This window comes from Ursus americanus, chromosome 5, assembly GCF_024610735.1.
Source record: "Ursus americanus isolate L20-20 chromosome 5, mUrsAme1.1.p, whole genome shotgun sequence".
Lineage (NCBI taxonomy): Eukaryota > Metazoa > Chordata > Mammalia > Carnivora > Ursidae > Ursus > Ursus americanus.
The window spans coordinates 63,940,583-63,956,134 of NC_142131.1; the positions used below are offsets into that span (position 1 = coordinate 63,940,583).

The following is a 15,552-nucleotide window of genomic DNA, read 5'->3' on the forward strand; positions in this document are numbered from 1 at the left end:
ATGCCAACACTCACTACAGGCCTGCCCGGCTCAAGCCGCCATGGCGCGTACAAGGTAATGAGTTACTTTTCTTGCCCCTCATACAACAAAGAAATCTAAAGATGAAAAAATAAGCATGAGGTGGGAAAAACTGAGCGTGTGGAGTCAGTCATGCTTGGATGACTTTCAGCGGTAACTGGGGGCCAAAAAAAGCATGAGAGGCCAAAACCGGATTGTGGGTTTATCTTTTCCATGTGCCCTTCCCTAACCCTCCTCGCCCACTCACACTGTTCCAAAGAGCAGAAGGTTCAGCAAATGACCAGGGGCGGGAAAATGACCTGGTTTCATAGAAGCCACAGACTACTGAACAGTTTTGAGGACTGTGGAAAAATGGTCCTCCAAGGGCATGTCCATGTTTGAAAGCAGACATTTTTTTAAGGATCTCTACAATTCTAACGGGAGAGAAGTGGCAGATCGGCACCTGCATATTCCAAGTACAGGCATCCTTCATCCCTAATTGTGATTTGTCGCCACGCCATTGCCGTGATAAACTACTGTTAGAAAAGTGTAGCTTTTTAAAAATGATAAAAGCAAGTGGTACAGAAAGGCTTCTCTTTTTTATTAATCAGATGAAGAAAACATAGAAAAGTGTTGCACAAATAGCAATGAAAGAGGGGAGAAAAGCATTCTAGCCCTATTATGCCACAGCAACTGGTTACAGGTCTCTTCTCCCCCTACATTTAATGACGAACAAGTCTGAATTTCACCACGTAATCATACGGTGCTTGGAAATGAACATATAGTCATGTAAATGATGCTTCTTGTCCTCAGGTAAAAAAGCAAAAATCAAGTAAGTACTCAAAGTGATACAGAGCAAACGTTATCTGTAGTGACGGCGCAGGATAAGAGCTTCGACACCCTTTGTAAGATTGCGCTGACTTACAGCTGAAGAACTGTATAGACGAGTAAATAAAAATTAAATTACATTTGTGTAAGAAACTATCTTCAAAAAGTTATAGGAACTTGCATATGTAGAGTCCAAAGTATAAGACAAACTGTTTCAATTTTGACTTATATAAATCCAAAAATGCTAAAATATATTATTTGGGGTTGTGGGGTGGGAGAAGCTTTCACTAAATACAAACACGATGGACTAGATAAACCAGGTCGAATATTAAACAGTTTCACAGAAAACTTCCATAAAGAGTAAAGGCAGAACGGCACCAAGTTAGAGAAGCATGTTTAAGGCAAACTAAATATTAAGTAACCTTAATTAAGAGAGACCTACAATCCCATAAATAACAAAGTAGTTCCTCTGAAAAATTTCTGTACGACACTTGAGAATATATGAGTGGAAGCAGAAATAATGGCCACTGTCAGAGTTTACTTGGAAATATTGAATAGTATATAAAAATAACAAATGCTTCTGATTTAAAATACACTCAAATCACGGGCCGCTTCGTTGTCAGGCAGCAATGGAAAATAAAACCTACTACTGCAAGTTTGAGTCTAAATCTGTGAAATGCCAAAACTTATTTTGAAAAAAACCTTTCTTCTTCTTTTTTTAGATTATATGTGTACAGGTGTGTATGTACATGATAATCAAAAAAAGCAAAGAGAAACCCCCTTATTTTGGCCCATGTAAAAAGTATGCATAGAAACGCGCGCCATCTCCCTGCAAGGAGGGGTCTGAGGGTCAACAGTTGAGCACACAGCTCCGCGTCAGACCTGCGATCACCTGCACACACAGAAAGCATCAAAGACTAACAAGAAAGGGAGAAATCAGGAAATAAACATGTTCTTCTATGAGCTGCATCTTCTTAAACAACAAAATAATCAAGTACATATCCTTAAGTTAAATGTCCTAGCACACGAATTTGCACCTTACAAATTTAGTATATCAAATTGTCCTATAAAAATATTTATATATTTTCTGAGAACTGCAGTACGTGAAATGACACGATCACAGCAAGGATCTGGTTTTTTTCAGCTACTGGAATGACACCGTGCCTTTCTAGGGAAGATCGAGTGCAGCCTACAGGCGGACTCTCCAGACCGCCGCACCCACTGGAGCTCCGCACTTGGGGACGGGACAAAGTCTCTGCCGCCACGCTGCAAGCGAAGAGGTCTCCGTGCCCTGGGTGAGTGTCCGTCACACGGTCCTCGGGGGCAGGCGCTGCTTGTACATGCCGGCCACGGCTTTGGCCGCGCTGTAGATCATCTGCCGGCGAGACATGCCGGTGAACGTCAGGTGCCAGTCAGTCCGCGTCACGTTCACTAGGCTCTTTTCCAGGACTTCACCCACCGTCACCAAAAGGCCTGACCACCTCAGACTGTAGTCCTGGGGCGTGAGGCTTTGAGCCTAGGGAAAAAGGAAACTGCGTGTGATTTATATTGCATTGAAAAAAATGACTGGCCCTAGCTCTCAGTGACCTCCCCAAGTCTGTCTCTGACATTTAGTACGGACGACAAGCCCCAAGAAACAGAGCTACACGGGCAGCGCTCTGACGGGGCAGGACTACGACACACACCTCCTCTGTTCAGTGTCCACAGTGAGCTCATTTTGTGGTTCACATGTCCTCTCAGTCTACGGACGCCACCTAACAGCGCTCACTGTGCAAGAGTTTAGGTTCCAGTCGAGTCCACGCTGCTTCAGGTTAAGGGGAAGAGGAGTGCTGAGAGCCGCACCTCCACCCCTAAGCCTTCCCGTCCTTTTGCACTGTCCCTCCGTGTCCTCTTCGGAGCCTTCCCGTCACCTGAAGTGCTGACATCTTGACCTATACGTTGTCTAGTTCATTAGGCGTCTGAGGTTCTAATGTCTGCTCAGTAGGTCTGATTTTTGTGATTTTTCAGCACACATATTCTAATTAGCTAACAGTTAACAGCATGGTAGTTATTTCTAGCAAACACATTTCAACTCTGTTGAAATCCTTCTTTCTCTTTTAATATATTTGTGTCTGAACTGCGTAAATTGATGAGCTACTGCTTGAACCATCAGGCCGTTTGTGGGATAAACCAATCTTGGCCAGGCTGTTCTGTTCATAATACTGTAATTTACAATGAAAAATACACACACCTGACCCTTGAACAATGTAGAGGTTAGGGAGAGTGACCACCTGGTATAGTTGAAAATCCACAGTATAACTTCTGACTCCCCCAAAACTTAATTACTAATAGTCTACTGTTGACCAGACGCCTTACTGGTAAGTCAAGTAACACCCCCTCTGTATGTTATATGTATTATATACCATATTCTTAAAGTCAGCTAAGCTACAGAAAAAAGGTTAAGAAAATCAAAAAGAGAAACTACCAAGTACTTTAAAAAGTCTGCTTATAAATGGACCTGTGCACTTCAAACCCGTGTTGTTCAAAGGTCAGTTTTATCTGGTCTTCCTACTCCCTTCCAGCTCCAGGGCAGGGAGAGAAGCTGCAAGTTGACTAAATAACCGATGGCCAATGATGGAAGCACTCATAACTATACGATGAAGCATCCATAAAAAACCTCAAAATGATGGAGCTGGGAGAGCTTCTGGGCTAGTGAACATGTGGAGACACAGGGCGGGTGGTGGGCGAGGGGGCACATGTCAACTCTGCGCCCTCTCCCGGGATCTTGACGTCTCCTCTCCTCCAGCTGGCTCTTCCTGAGTCCTACCTTCTTATAACACACAAGCAACCTAGTGAGCAGAGAGGCTTCCTGAGAAGGGGGCTGTCCAAACCAATCTGTAGAACCAGTTTGTCACTGAGACTTGTCACCGACATCTGCAAGGGGCAGGGGGCAGTTCTGTAGGACGAAGTTCTGATTCTCTGGGACTGGACACTATCTCCAGGTAGGGAGTCAGAATTGCAATGAAATGTCTGACAGCAGCTGGTATCCTAAAATTCCTCGGTGGGGTGGAAAAAGCTCGCCCACATACAGAACTGGGTCTGAAACCTCAATAGTTGGTGTCAGAAGAGGTATTTGGCAGAACAGCCCTGGCTTGTTGCAATGCGTAGCTTACGAAGAGCAGGGAGGAAAGGAGGAGGGCTGCGGAACCTTCGGTTGCTGGGTGGCCACGTGGTCACTGCTGGATCGGAGCAGCATCTGGGCTGCACCGTCACTAAAGGGGAAACTGGAGATGGACTGTCTCCTGGAAAGCTGGTTTACTGAATACATAAAGAAATGCAGAAAAAGGCAACAGAGTCCAACACCTGGCTGTTGTTAAAGTCAAAGTCAATGCTGAGTCTGGCCTTGAAGCTTGATAGTTAGGGACACAAGTTGATGGAATTACAGTAAAATTTGTAAGGAAACTGTTAGGTGTGAACAGGCCAGGTGTGAAGTGGTCTTCTTTTACCTGACTGTATTTTGGGGATGGACACTGCAGTCTGACTGGGGAAAGCTTCCCCAAACCAGTACTGTAAAATCGAAAGGGTGAAAATATGCCCTTCACGATTAACTGGACAAGCTATCTGAGAACCAGGAAGACTGGGCCCACACAGTGTGGAAAAGAAGCGGGTATGCTAGCCAAGACTAATTCTCTGTGCCATAGCCCGCCGTGGAGCATAGACTGAGGCTCGTGGCAAAAATCTGAGTGTGTCCGGCGACCTCTACTGGGACTTTGGAGTAGAATATTTCCATTTGGGGGGCACTTACTAGTAGACATTATTAAAGCAAGCCCTTTCACTGAAGGACATAAAATGATTTCGAAATGTGAAACACCCATAATGTCTAGGATGGTGTTGGAGAAACGCCCTAATAAGGATGGCAGTGCCCAGGAAAGTTCCGTAAGTGGTTCCGGCAGTGGTTTACATACAGGGTCATGATGCCTACCTAGAGAGACAGGGACCTCTTTTTCTCTAGGACTCACTTTGAGGCCATGAGAAAAGCTGTGAGAACCAACGGCCGTGCAGACAGTGCCCTGTGAACAACTCTCAGCTGAACCACACAGAGCTGGCTGCCTGGTTTGTGGACGGCGGTTCCAAGGTGAGTGGACATCAGTGTATCTGAAAGGCCACCCCCCCCCCCGACGGAAGAAGGTGGAAAACAAATCAGCTCTGTGTGCTGAAATGCACCTATTTTCTCAGCAGTGACAGAAAAAATGCCCTAGGTTTCAGTTTTTACCGACTCCGAGGCAGTGGCCAAATGGTCAGCCAAGAAGGCATAATGGGAACATGATGTATTAGAACGATGGCCATACAGGGCACAGCCCTGTGGAAATCACTCTGAGAATTTGAGGGGTACAGTGAAGTAGGACACGGTCCCACCAGAACTTCCTTCCAGGTTTGGAAGGTGAGTGGAAGGGACAAGCAGATATCCCTTAGGTGGCCACCTGGGTCCACGATAAAAGAGCCAGAGTAGAAGATATCGCACCAATCTTCAGAGCAAGGACCACGCCTGACAGCTCATGTCTGCTTTGATAGAGAATCAAACTGGCAACTGAAACCCTGGTCGTCGCCAGTGCGGCAGATCCCTCTGTTTTGCTGTGGATCTGGGGCGGGGGGGTGGCAAAGGGTGACGGTAATGACTGCACGATTCTGGCAAAGGGAGGTGGCGGCTGATCCAGTGACTTTTGTCCTTCCCCAGATCACTTCCACTGTTCATCCCCTATTTGGTGTTGCAAATACAGAAGTGGGAACAGGGATGATTCCTAAGCATGAAACGGTAAGTCTGTTTTTATGTTCTACTTCCTAGGGGCTGGGGGGGGGGCAGGAACTGGGGTAACAGAGCAGGCAGCCCCACGGCCTGTGGCACAGGCAGCTCACTACAGCCACGCGTCCTTCAGGCCCACCTCGCTTGAGCGTGCTTTGCACAGACTGCATCTTTTATGGAGACGTATGGCGACAGAGCTGCCACAGAGCTCTCCACCAGCCTTCGTTCCCTTTTTGTCACATCCAGGTTATTCTCAGAGTATTTCAGACTTTTTCACTATTTATTACAGTGATCTGTGGTCAATAATTACAACCTGCTGAAAGCTCAGATGGTTAGAATTTTTAGCAAGAACATTTTTTAATTAAAATGTGAACTTTTTAAAAATATGCCATTTCAGACTGTAGCGTAAACCTAACTTTTCTATGCACGGAGAAACAGAAAAACACATTTGCCATACTTTACTGTGACAGTCGCTTTATGTCCGCGGTCTGGCCCCACAGCTGCGGCGTCTGAGCTGTGCCTGTAGTTCGGCGCGTCTGTCACCTTCTGCCCTGTCTGCACGGAAGCGGACCGAGTGGGGAGGCACTTGCTGGGCTAGAAGTGCCTCCTCTAACACACACCAACATAGGCTAATGGTTACGTGCCTCCCAAAGGTTGAGAAGTTTGGGCACAAATGGAACAAAGGGTCAACTGTAGCTGTGGGTAAAGGATTGAATCATGGGTTATATAATGAGGGAAACTGAATGTTACACTAACACCTCAAAAGAGGCTCAGGCTAAGAGATGACACAGTCTCTTTGCTCAGTTACTCCACCTGTGTGCAAGGGTGAAGCCCTATTACTAATCCTCTCCTGTTTTAGGGACCTGACAAAACAGAAAAGGCGGCTGGCTGCAAAGCTGAGTGGCCTCTCCCTGGGACACATTCTGGCAGGATGTGATGACAGACTGGATAGTTAGCAATTACTGGCTTGACGTGCAAGTTATCTTTTGACCTTTTTGTTTTGCTAGAAGGAATCTGTGTCTGAAGACCAGAGGTGGAGTGTAATGCTGTGGTTTATAATAAGGAATAACATATTTGGTCGTGGACCCTGGTTTGTGGCACAGTGCTTCTAACCTTGTAATTTTTTAAGCAGTGAGAAGGATAAAGGTGTCTTTTGTTAATGAGGTGACATCCCTAAGGATGGGGATGGGTACGAGGGAAGGGCACCATGTGATTAGAGGGCTGGAACTTGCCATCTCTCTCTCTCCCCAACAACTCGGGGCCGGGGGGGGGGGGCGGTTTCCAGCATGGCCGAGGGTCTGGAGGTTGATCCAGTCAGGCCTACGTAAGTAACAAACTTCTATAAAACCCCCCAAGGGTGGGGTTGGGAGAGGTTCTGAGTTAAGGAACAGGACAGACTTGCGAATGACAAAGGGTTCAGAAGGCATGGAAGCTCTGTCCCCCTATCTTGCCCTACGCATCTCTTCCAACTGGTTGTTCCCGAGTTACATGTTTTTATAAGATATCTATAATCCAGAGAGTAAGCCTGTTTGAGTTCTATGAGCTGCTCCAGCAAATTAACTGAATCCTGGTTTACAGCCAAACAAACAAACAGCTCACAACCTGGACTTGTGAATGATGTCTGTCTGAAGTGGGTGGCGGGGGAGACCATCTTAAATCTGTAGGATCTGATGCTATCTGTAGGTATACAGGGTCAGAATTGAGTTGAAATGCACGACACCCAGCTAGTGTTGGAAAATTGCTTGGTGGCATGGGGTGGGGAGGCAGACCCCCCATATTGTAATTGGTTCTAGAACCCTTTGTAATGTTCTTGTAATACAATTTAAAATTCTATTAATTATACCAATGATTTTGACATTTGGCTCTGAAGTATATTGTAATTTTTGGGGGGGTGGTTTGGTTAGTCTCATAAAATAGCAAGCAAGCGTCATCAAAATTTTCAGAACGGAAGAAACTGACAATATTTGCTGTCTCTGAAGTCCAAAAGTCAGGTTCATGTGGTTCATTCAACCTAATACTTGATTCAAGTATGGCAATTTTTATTTTCCTAGAAAATCAGCCACTTCATCTAATTTCTTAACAGTATTCACAGAAAATCACCTTCATACTAGGATGAGTTTAATGCTACCATCTATCAATTTTTCTGAACTTCTGAGAGGAAATTATAAAGACTAAGTAAAAGGTTTGATAAAAATTCCGAGCATGAATTCTTCCTCCTCATGGAAACTGTAAAGCCCTAAGACAGCCACCGGTTGCTTTCAGGGATTCTATAAACATAAAAGCCAAATTTATACATGAGAACATACATGGATTTTCTTGGGAGAGAATCCAGTAGCTTTTATCAGATTCTCAAACGCCTAAAGACCCAAATAACTTTAAGAGAAAGTTTTGAAATGACATTTGACAATGTACGTAAGAACAGACTTGATGAAACAGGAAGACAGGAAAACAAACAGCAGCAAAATGTTTTAGATGGGAGTGCTAAGGATGCCACGTAAACCTACATTTACATTCTATTTTGTTCAAGAAAGGTAAGGAACTGATCATTAAACATTATGCTTCCATTCTTCTATGTGCACAGGTAAACTAAGTACGTTTTCAACAAACCTAAAGACATGTGCCTTTCATGGAAGGTTTCCAAACAACAGGTTTCCACTTGAAGTAATAGGGGAACCGAAATGGTAGATGACGAAAGGCTAACCTACCACCAGCAGAACAGGTAAACCGTTTTTCTGCTCTTACAGTAGTGAACATAATCATAAAAAGAGGAAACAGTGATGAAGCCTGTCATGCAGTACACCTTTTCAAAAACAGCTGGAAAAGAAACGGAGGAAAGTACTCACGTGAAAGACATTGGAAACCGAAAGGCCAAGAGGAAAGAAGCTGCGAACTCAGGAAGGCAGCCTCACATAAACTTGTATTCTGAAAGCAGCAGTTCAAGTTTCTCTGCAGAATAATGACACAGGAGAGAACGAACCTGTTGCACGAATTCCAAAGGCACTGGTGTGGCCTGTGTAAACGTCTCTAGGTGAATGCCGTGGACGGGGTCTTCCACTATCAGACAGCCGATGTCAAACCACCTGCAACAGAACGGATGCGGACGACTTACTTATGTGCCCAATAACACTGACACCCCAAGAAACCACCAGGATCATTCAGATAAAACAGAGTTCAAAAAGGAAATGTTTTTTCTAATCAGATCCATAAAAAGTATATATAAAATTACCGGTTGGCTTAATTCCAAGAGGGAGGACAACAAACAAGAAAAAACAAGTGAAACTTAAAGTTTTTCTCGCTGAGATGGAGGGAGAAGGATTCAAAAAAGCAACAGATAGTTACTCATCTGAATATGCAAATACTTTATCACCAGTAACTTTTTCAAAATGTCACTTGCTAAAATACAGGAAAGTTTATTTTACCATCTCTATGGTTACTACAGCCCACTTGCAAAGTTACGAGCAAATTAAATAAGCACATTCAGAGGAAATAACATATCTTGTCCTTATTCTTGATAATGTCTTTGAAAACAGTTCATGAAATCAAAACTTTCTTCCATTTACTCAAATTATAAAAATACATTTTATAATTGCCTAAGTCATCTGTAACACCACCAACTTTTAGATAACCAGAATTATGCAACCACCAGATGCCATGAAATCATAAGTTTGGATATATAGAGCAAAAAAAGTTCAGTCTATTTTTAAAAATATGTGACAAAATACGAAATGAATTAGGTAACTTCTATCTACATATTCAAAGAAACAGCAAAGTAAAACATAGAATAACAGTTTGCTGAGGATTAAAATGGTAACAGGTAATGGCTGTAGTATTCATACCCTAAAAGTTGGTTTCAAATAAACATTATATAAGGATATGAATTTTATCTGGCACACTGATCAGTCAGTAACGTGTGTATAATGCAGATAGTAGAGAACAATCATGGTGATTCAGCAATCAGGCCTGGACTTCCTGAAAAGCAGACACACTGAAGGTAAAAGTCCCTTCTGTGATGCTGGTGAATACGTGTTAGAAGAACTCTAAGGTCCTCTTTGTTATCTGAGATTCGATCGTGCTCTCGACCGAGTCTGCAGGGATATATCCCACTCAGGAGCTACACCTGCAACCACGGTTACGCCCATGAAAACCTCTTCTGTTTCCTTCCCTAGTGCTGCTGGCTGTGGAAACACTGGGCTCTCCTCGTGACTGTCCTTCAACTCCACAGGGACACCCCACCCCACAGTCACTGAGGCGCTGTCTCCGTCCCTTCCTTCCCCTCGCCGGGCAGCTGCTGAAACAACATGGACTTGACCGATCCCATAGGGCTGCCACTTTAAAAAAGGGCTTAAGAAGAACTGTGGTTCCAAGATACTTGGATTTCATTTACCAGCAAAAACCTCAAAACAGAATGTGCGAACTGCCACTCTGTTTTACAAAAGATAGATCATCTACCACCACCGGCCAATTCTCAGAAAAAAAGGACATTTTAACACACTTAACACAGAACACAGGATATTTCCACTTGGCTGGTTCACCTCAGAATAAGGACAGTCCATGCTTACACAGGCTTTTGTCAGGTAAGGTACACGTCGTGTTAGTTTTTCTCATGTGGCATGGACTGATGCAGGATTCAAAGACAGGTCTGTCCTAGCTCTATTCTTTGTTAGGGCTAGACACATTTGGGATCTCTCCTTTTGGCTGTCTGACTCCCTTGATCAGTCTCTTCTCAGTCATAAGCATGCTATCGACTTGATCTTCTGTGCACTTATTTCCCTAACGACCACAGCAGACAGAAGTAGCCAAAGCAGGACCATCAAGTAGTGATGGATCCTGGCTTTGCTCTCCATTCCCATGTCCTCCCTCTCTGTTCCTCTGCACCTTCCCATCCTCTCCTCTTTAATCCATACTAGAAACCAGCACCGGATTTCCTACTACTACAGTTTACCCCTGAACAAACGGGGGGAAAAGGTAAGAAACCACAGGAAGAAAAAATACACTTACAGTACTGTACTGTACCAGAAAAATCTACACAAGTGGATCTGTGCAGTTCAAATCCATGCTTTTCAAGAGTCAACTGTGTTTACTACTATCCCTAATCTTCAAAATATGCTACCATACTTGCTATAAGGTATTTGGTAGGAAAAATACCCCATACCCCATCTAGGTACAATGGGACAGCTGCTGGCAGACCAGTGCTCCCAACGAAAAGCTGGAGGAGGTAAACAAGTCCTGCCTCTGAAGGCAGCAAAGAGCTGCAGAAGGCAGGAGGACAAAACGAGTAACGCTGGGGATGGGGAAGCTTTCGGTGTGAGGTGAAGACCTTCAGCGGGACCTGAGTGCCACCCGGCCTGAACTCAGCAGGTAGACTAGAAGTGAAGGAGACCCATCGCTGACATCTCCCAAAGAGTAGGGAAACGGTTAGAATGGTCCCCGGGCTGGTAGGTGCTCAGGAACACCATTATTTATATTCCCCTTCCACCCGGACAACGCAGACAGGAGCAGAGTCGGGATATTCTAGCCGGCCGGCTGCCTCAGTGACCCCTGTGCCCCCAGTGCACACGCACCAGCTCGAGCCATCCCGCCAAAGCGGCCCCAGCGGGACGCCCCAAACACACACCAACTGCACAGGGAATATCCCTACAAAAGGCCACCCTTCCAAGACTGGGAGAGGTAAGTGTTTAACTTGAGAAAGAAATATGCTTACTTGAAACAGAGATTCAATCCACTGAATAAAGAGTGCATAAATATCAAAAATATAAAAAAAAGCCAATAGGACTTAAACACAATTAAGTGAAATGACAAATACACTAGAGGGAATCAGCAGCAAAATAGAGGATGTGGCAGAACGGGTATCCTAAAGCAACCAGCTGAAGAGCAAAAAGAAAAAAAAATGATATGTTAAACGGTCTCTGGGACATTAACCGTACCATCTCTCTCTCTATATATATACACACACACACACTCCCATTATAGGGATCCCAGAAAAGAGAAAGGAGGTGAAAAGTTCCCTAACCTGGGGAAGGAAACAGATCCAGGTCCAAGAATCACAACCCAAAGTAAGTTGAACCCAAGGAGGTTCACACCAAGAAACATAAAATCAAAAATTAAAGAGACTCTTAAAGACATCAAGAGGTAAGCACCTAGTTAAATACAACGGAAACCCCATGAAGCTACCAGCAGATTACAGAACAGAAGGGACTGGCGTGATCTATTCGAAGTAGAGAAAAAACCTACAATCAGGAAGACTCGACCTGTAAGGCCACATTCACCACTGAAGAAGAGGTGAGTAACTCATCACCATTAAACCAACCACCCTTTTAAGAAATGTTCAAAAGACTTTTCTAAGAAGAAAAGGCCATGCCTAGAGGTGAAAACTAGAAAAGGGAAACATTTCACAGGTAAGAAAGAAGATCACTTACACAGCTATTGTAAACACGAAAAGGCAAAAGTAGTAAATTATATCTAAGAGACGGACAAAATAAAAAGGTGTAAAATATGACATCATATACATAAAAGGTAGAGGGATGAGTAAAGTGCTTTCGGAATGTGTCTGAACGTAACAATCATCGACTGCATAATTTACAATGTTATACAGGAATCTCAGGGTAACTGCAAAACAATGAAATGGTAGTGAAGTGCATACCTAACAATAATTACTTCATATGTAAATGTAATACTCCACTCAATCAAAAGACACAGGATGACTGGATAGAACAAGACCCATCTATATGCGGCCTAAAAGAGACTCACCACATACCTACAGACACAGAAACTTTTAAATGAAAGGATGGAAAAAGAGATTTCATGCACATGGAAGCAGGACATGTAGCAGACCAAACTGAAACAAAGACTATATAATAAAAGATAAGGGGATCAATCCAACGAGAGAACAATGGCAATTATCTATGTACCCAATATCGGAACATCTAAATACGTAAAACAAATATTAGCAGATCTCAAGGCAGAAAGTGAAGGTAGAACAGTAACATTAAGGGACTTTGCCGCCCACTTGTATCAATGGATAGATCATCCACACAAAATCTGTAAGGAAACGGTGGCTTTCAACCAGATGGATTTAATACATCTATATACAACACTCCTTCCAAAACCAACTGAAGATGATAACACTCTTGTCAATAGCAAATGGAATGTTCCCAGGATAAATCATGTTAGGCCAAAAACAAGTCTCAATAAATGCCAGAGAATAAAACCCTATCAAACACCTTTTCCTACCATAAGGCTATCAAACTGGAAATCAATTACAAGGAAGACAAAAACTGGGAAAAACACCAACCATGGAGGCCAAACAATATGCTACTTACTAAGCCAAAGGGTCAACAGAGAAATCAAAAAATCCTGGGACACAGCAAAAGCAGTTCTAAAGGCCTACCTCAACTACAAAGTTCAACCGTACAACCTAATGGACCTAGGAAAAGAACAAACAAAGCTCAAAGAGCATGGAAGGAAAAGAATCAAGAGCTACTTCTTTGAAACAATAAAATCGATTAACCTTTAGGCAGACTAATCAAGAGTCAAAATCAGAAAAGAAAGAGAAGCAATGTGACAAAAATTCAAGAGATACTTATGAATACTATGACAAATATGCCACCAAACTAGACAACCTGGAAGAAATTTATACCTTCCAAAAAGCATACAAGACTGAATCAGGAAGAAATAGAAAATGTGAACAGACTAATTACTAGTAACAAAACAAAGTAATCAAAAAGCCCCCAACAAACAAAAATCCAGGCAGTTTCACAAGAAAATTCTGAGCACTTATCTTTCTCAAACTATTCAAAAACACGGAAGGAAAACTTACAAATTATTCCACAAGGCCAGCACTACCCTGATAGCAAAATCAGACAAAAACACTACAAAAAGTTATATCCCTGATGAACACAGATGCAAAAATCCTCAAAACATTAGCAAACCAAATTCAACAATACATTAAAATAATCACAATCAAGTGCAAATTATTCCAGGGACGCAAGAATGATTCTACATTTCCAAATCAACGTGATTCATCACATTAACAAAACCAGGGATAAAAACCATACGATCATTTCAGTAAATGCCGAAAGAGCACGTGATAAAATTCAACATCCATTCATAATAAGAATTCCCAACAAAGTGGGTTTATGGGGAACACACCTCCACATAATAAAGACCATATCTGACAAACATACAAGTAACATCAAAATGATGAAAAACAAAGATTTTTCTCTAAGATGGAGACAAAGATGTCCACTCATTCATCATAGCACAGAAAGTTCTGGCCACAGAAATCAAACAGGAGACAATAAATAAAAGGCATCCAAACTGGGTGAGGAAGAAGCCAAACTGCCAATAGTGAAAGCGGATATGATACTATGTATAGAAAAACTTAAACTCAGTGAAGTTGCATGATACAAAATCAACACATGGAAATCTGGTGTATTTCTGTATACTAATAACGAAGTAGCGGAAAGACAAATTAAGAAAACAATCCCATTTACAAGTGCATCAAATGAATAAAATAACTAGGAATGTATTTACGAAAGAAGGTGAAAGACCTGTACTCTTAAAACTGTAAGACCATGAAGAAAACCTGAAGGTGACACAAATGAAAAGCTATTCCATGCGTATGGGTTAGTAAAGTCAATAGCATTAAAATATTCACACTACCCAAAACAATCCACAGATTCAATGCATCCCTATCAAAATACTGGTAATATTTTTCACAGAACTAGAGCAAATAATACTAAAATATGTATAAAACCACAAAGACCTTGAATAGCCAAAGCAATCTGGAGAAGGAAGAACCAACCTAAAGGTATTACAATGCAAGCTTTCAAGCCACAGTACTCAAAAGATTAGGATACTGATACATACGGATCCATAAAACAGTGCAGAGAACCCAGAAATAAACTGACACATGGCCAATCTAGTACAAAACTGGCAGGAATATACAAATGGGGAAAAAAGTTTTCAATAAATGGTACTGGGAAAACTGCACCACGTTCTAACACTAGTCACAAACTCAAAATGGACCTAAGTGTAAGATCTGAACCCATACAACTCCTAAAACAACAGACAGCAATCTCTTAAACATCACCCTTACTTTCTTTCTAAATGTATCTCCTCACACAAGCAAAACAAAAGCAAAAATAAACTATTGGGACTACACCAAAATAAAAACCTTTTCCACACCAAAACAAAAAAAGGGACTCCTACTTAATATCTTTGTGAATGATATCCCTATAAAAAACTCAAACAACTGTACACCAAAAACAATCCAATCAAAAATGGGCAGAAGAGGGCGCCTGGGCGGCTCAGTCGGTTAAGCATCTGCCTACCATCATGACCCCAGGGTCCTGGGACAGAGTCCCACCTTGGGCTCCTTGCTCAGCAGGGAGTCTGCTTCTCCCTCTGCCTTCACCCCACCTGTGCTCTCTCTCAAATAAGTAAAATCTAAAAAAAAAAAAAAAAAAGCAGAAGCCATGAGCAGACATTTCTCCAAAAAAGACATACAGATGACCAACAGACACTTGAAAAGGTGTTCAACATCACTCATCATCAGGGAAATGCAAATCAAAACCACAGTGAGACTGTTACAATGACTAAAATTTTAAATAAGAAATGCTGGCAAGGATGCAGAGAAAAAGGGCCCCTTGTGCACTCCTGGTGGGAACATAAACTGATACAGCCACTGTGGAAAACAGTATGGAGATCCCTCAAAAGACTAAAAATGGAAATACCTTATTATCCAGTATTTTCACGACTGGGTATTTACCCAAAGAAAAGGAAAACACTAATTCAGAACGGTACAGGCATCCCTATGTTCACTGCAGCATTATTTACAATAGATATGGAAGCAACCCAAGTGTACACTGATAGATGAATGGATAAAGACGTGACACACACACAGAGGAATATTACTCAGTCATAAAGAATGACATCTGGCCACTTGG

At 42.6% G+C, this 15,552-nt stretch overlaps 1 protein-coding gene across 2 annotated transcripts in view; it reads right to left on the reverse strand.

The window, feature by feature from the left end:
* Window positions 1-576: 576 nt before the first annotated feature.
* The window catches only part of PRRC1 (proline rich coiled-coil 1), an 80,592-nt gene continuing 65,616 nt past the window's right edge, over window positions 577-15,552 (reverse strand). For both annotated transcript variants that reach the window (XM_087862338.1, XM_045794809.2), the window contains exons 8-9: window positions 8,583-8,685; window positions 577-2,341 (exon numbers count right to left, since the gene is read on the reverse strand). In XM_087862338.1, coding sequence (XP_087718464.1) covers window positions 2,132-2,341; window positions 8,583-8,685 — 313 coding nt within the window. In that variant the 3' untranslated portion in view covers window positions 577-2,131. The remainder of the gene's footprint in view (window positions 2,342-8,582; window positions 8,686-15,552) is intronic.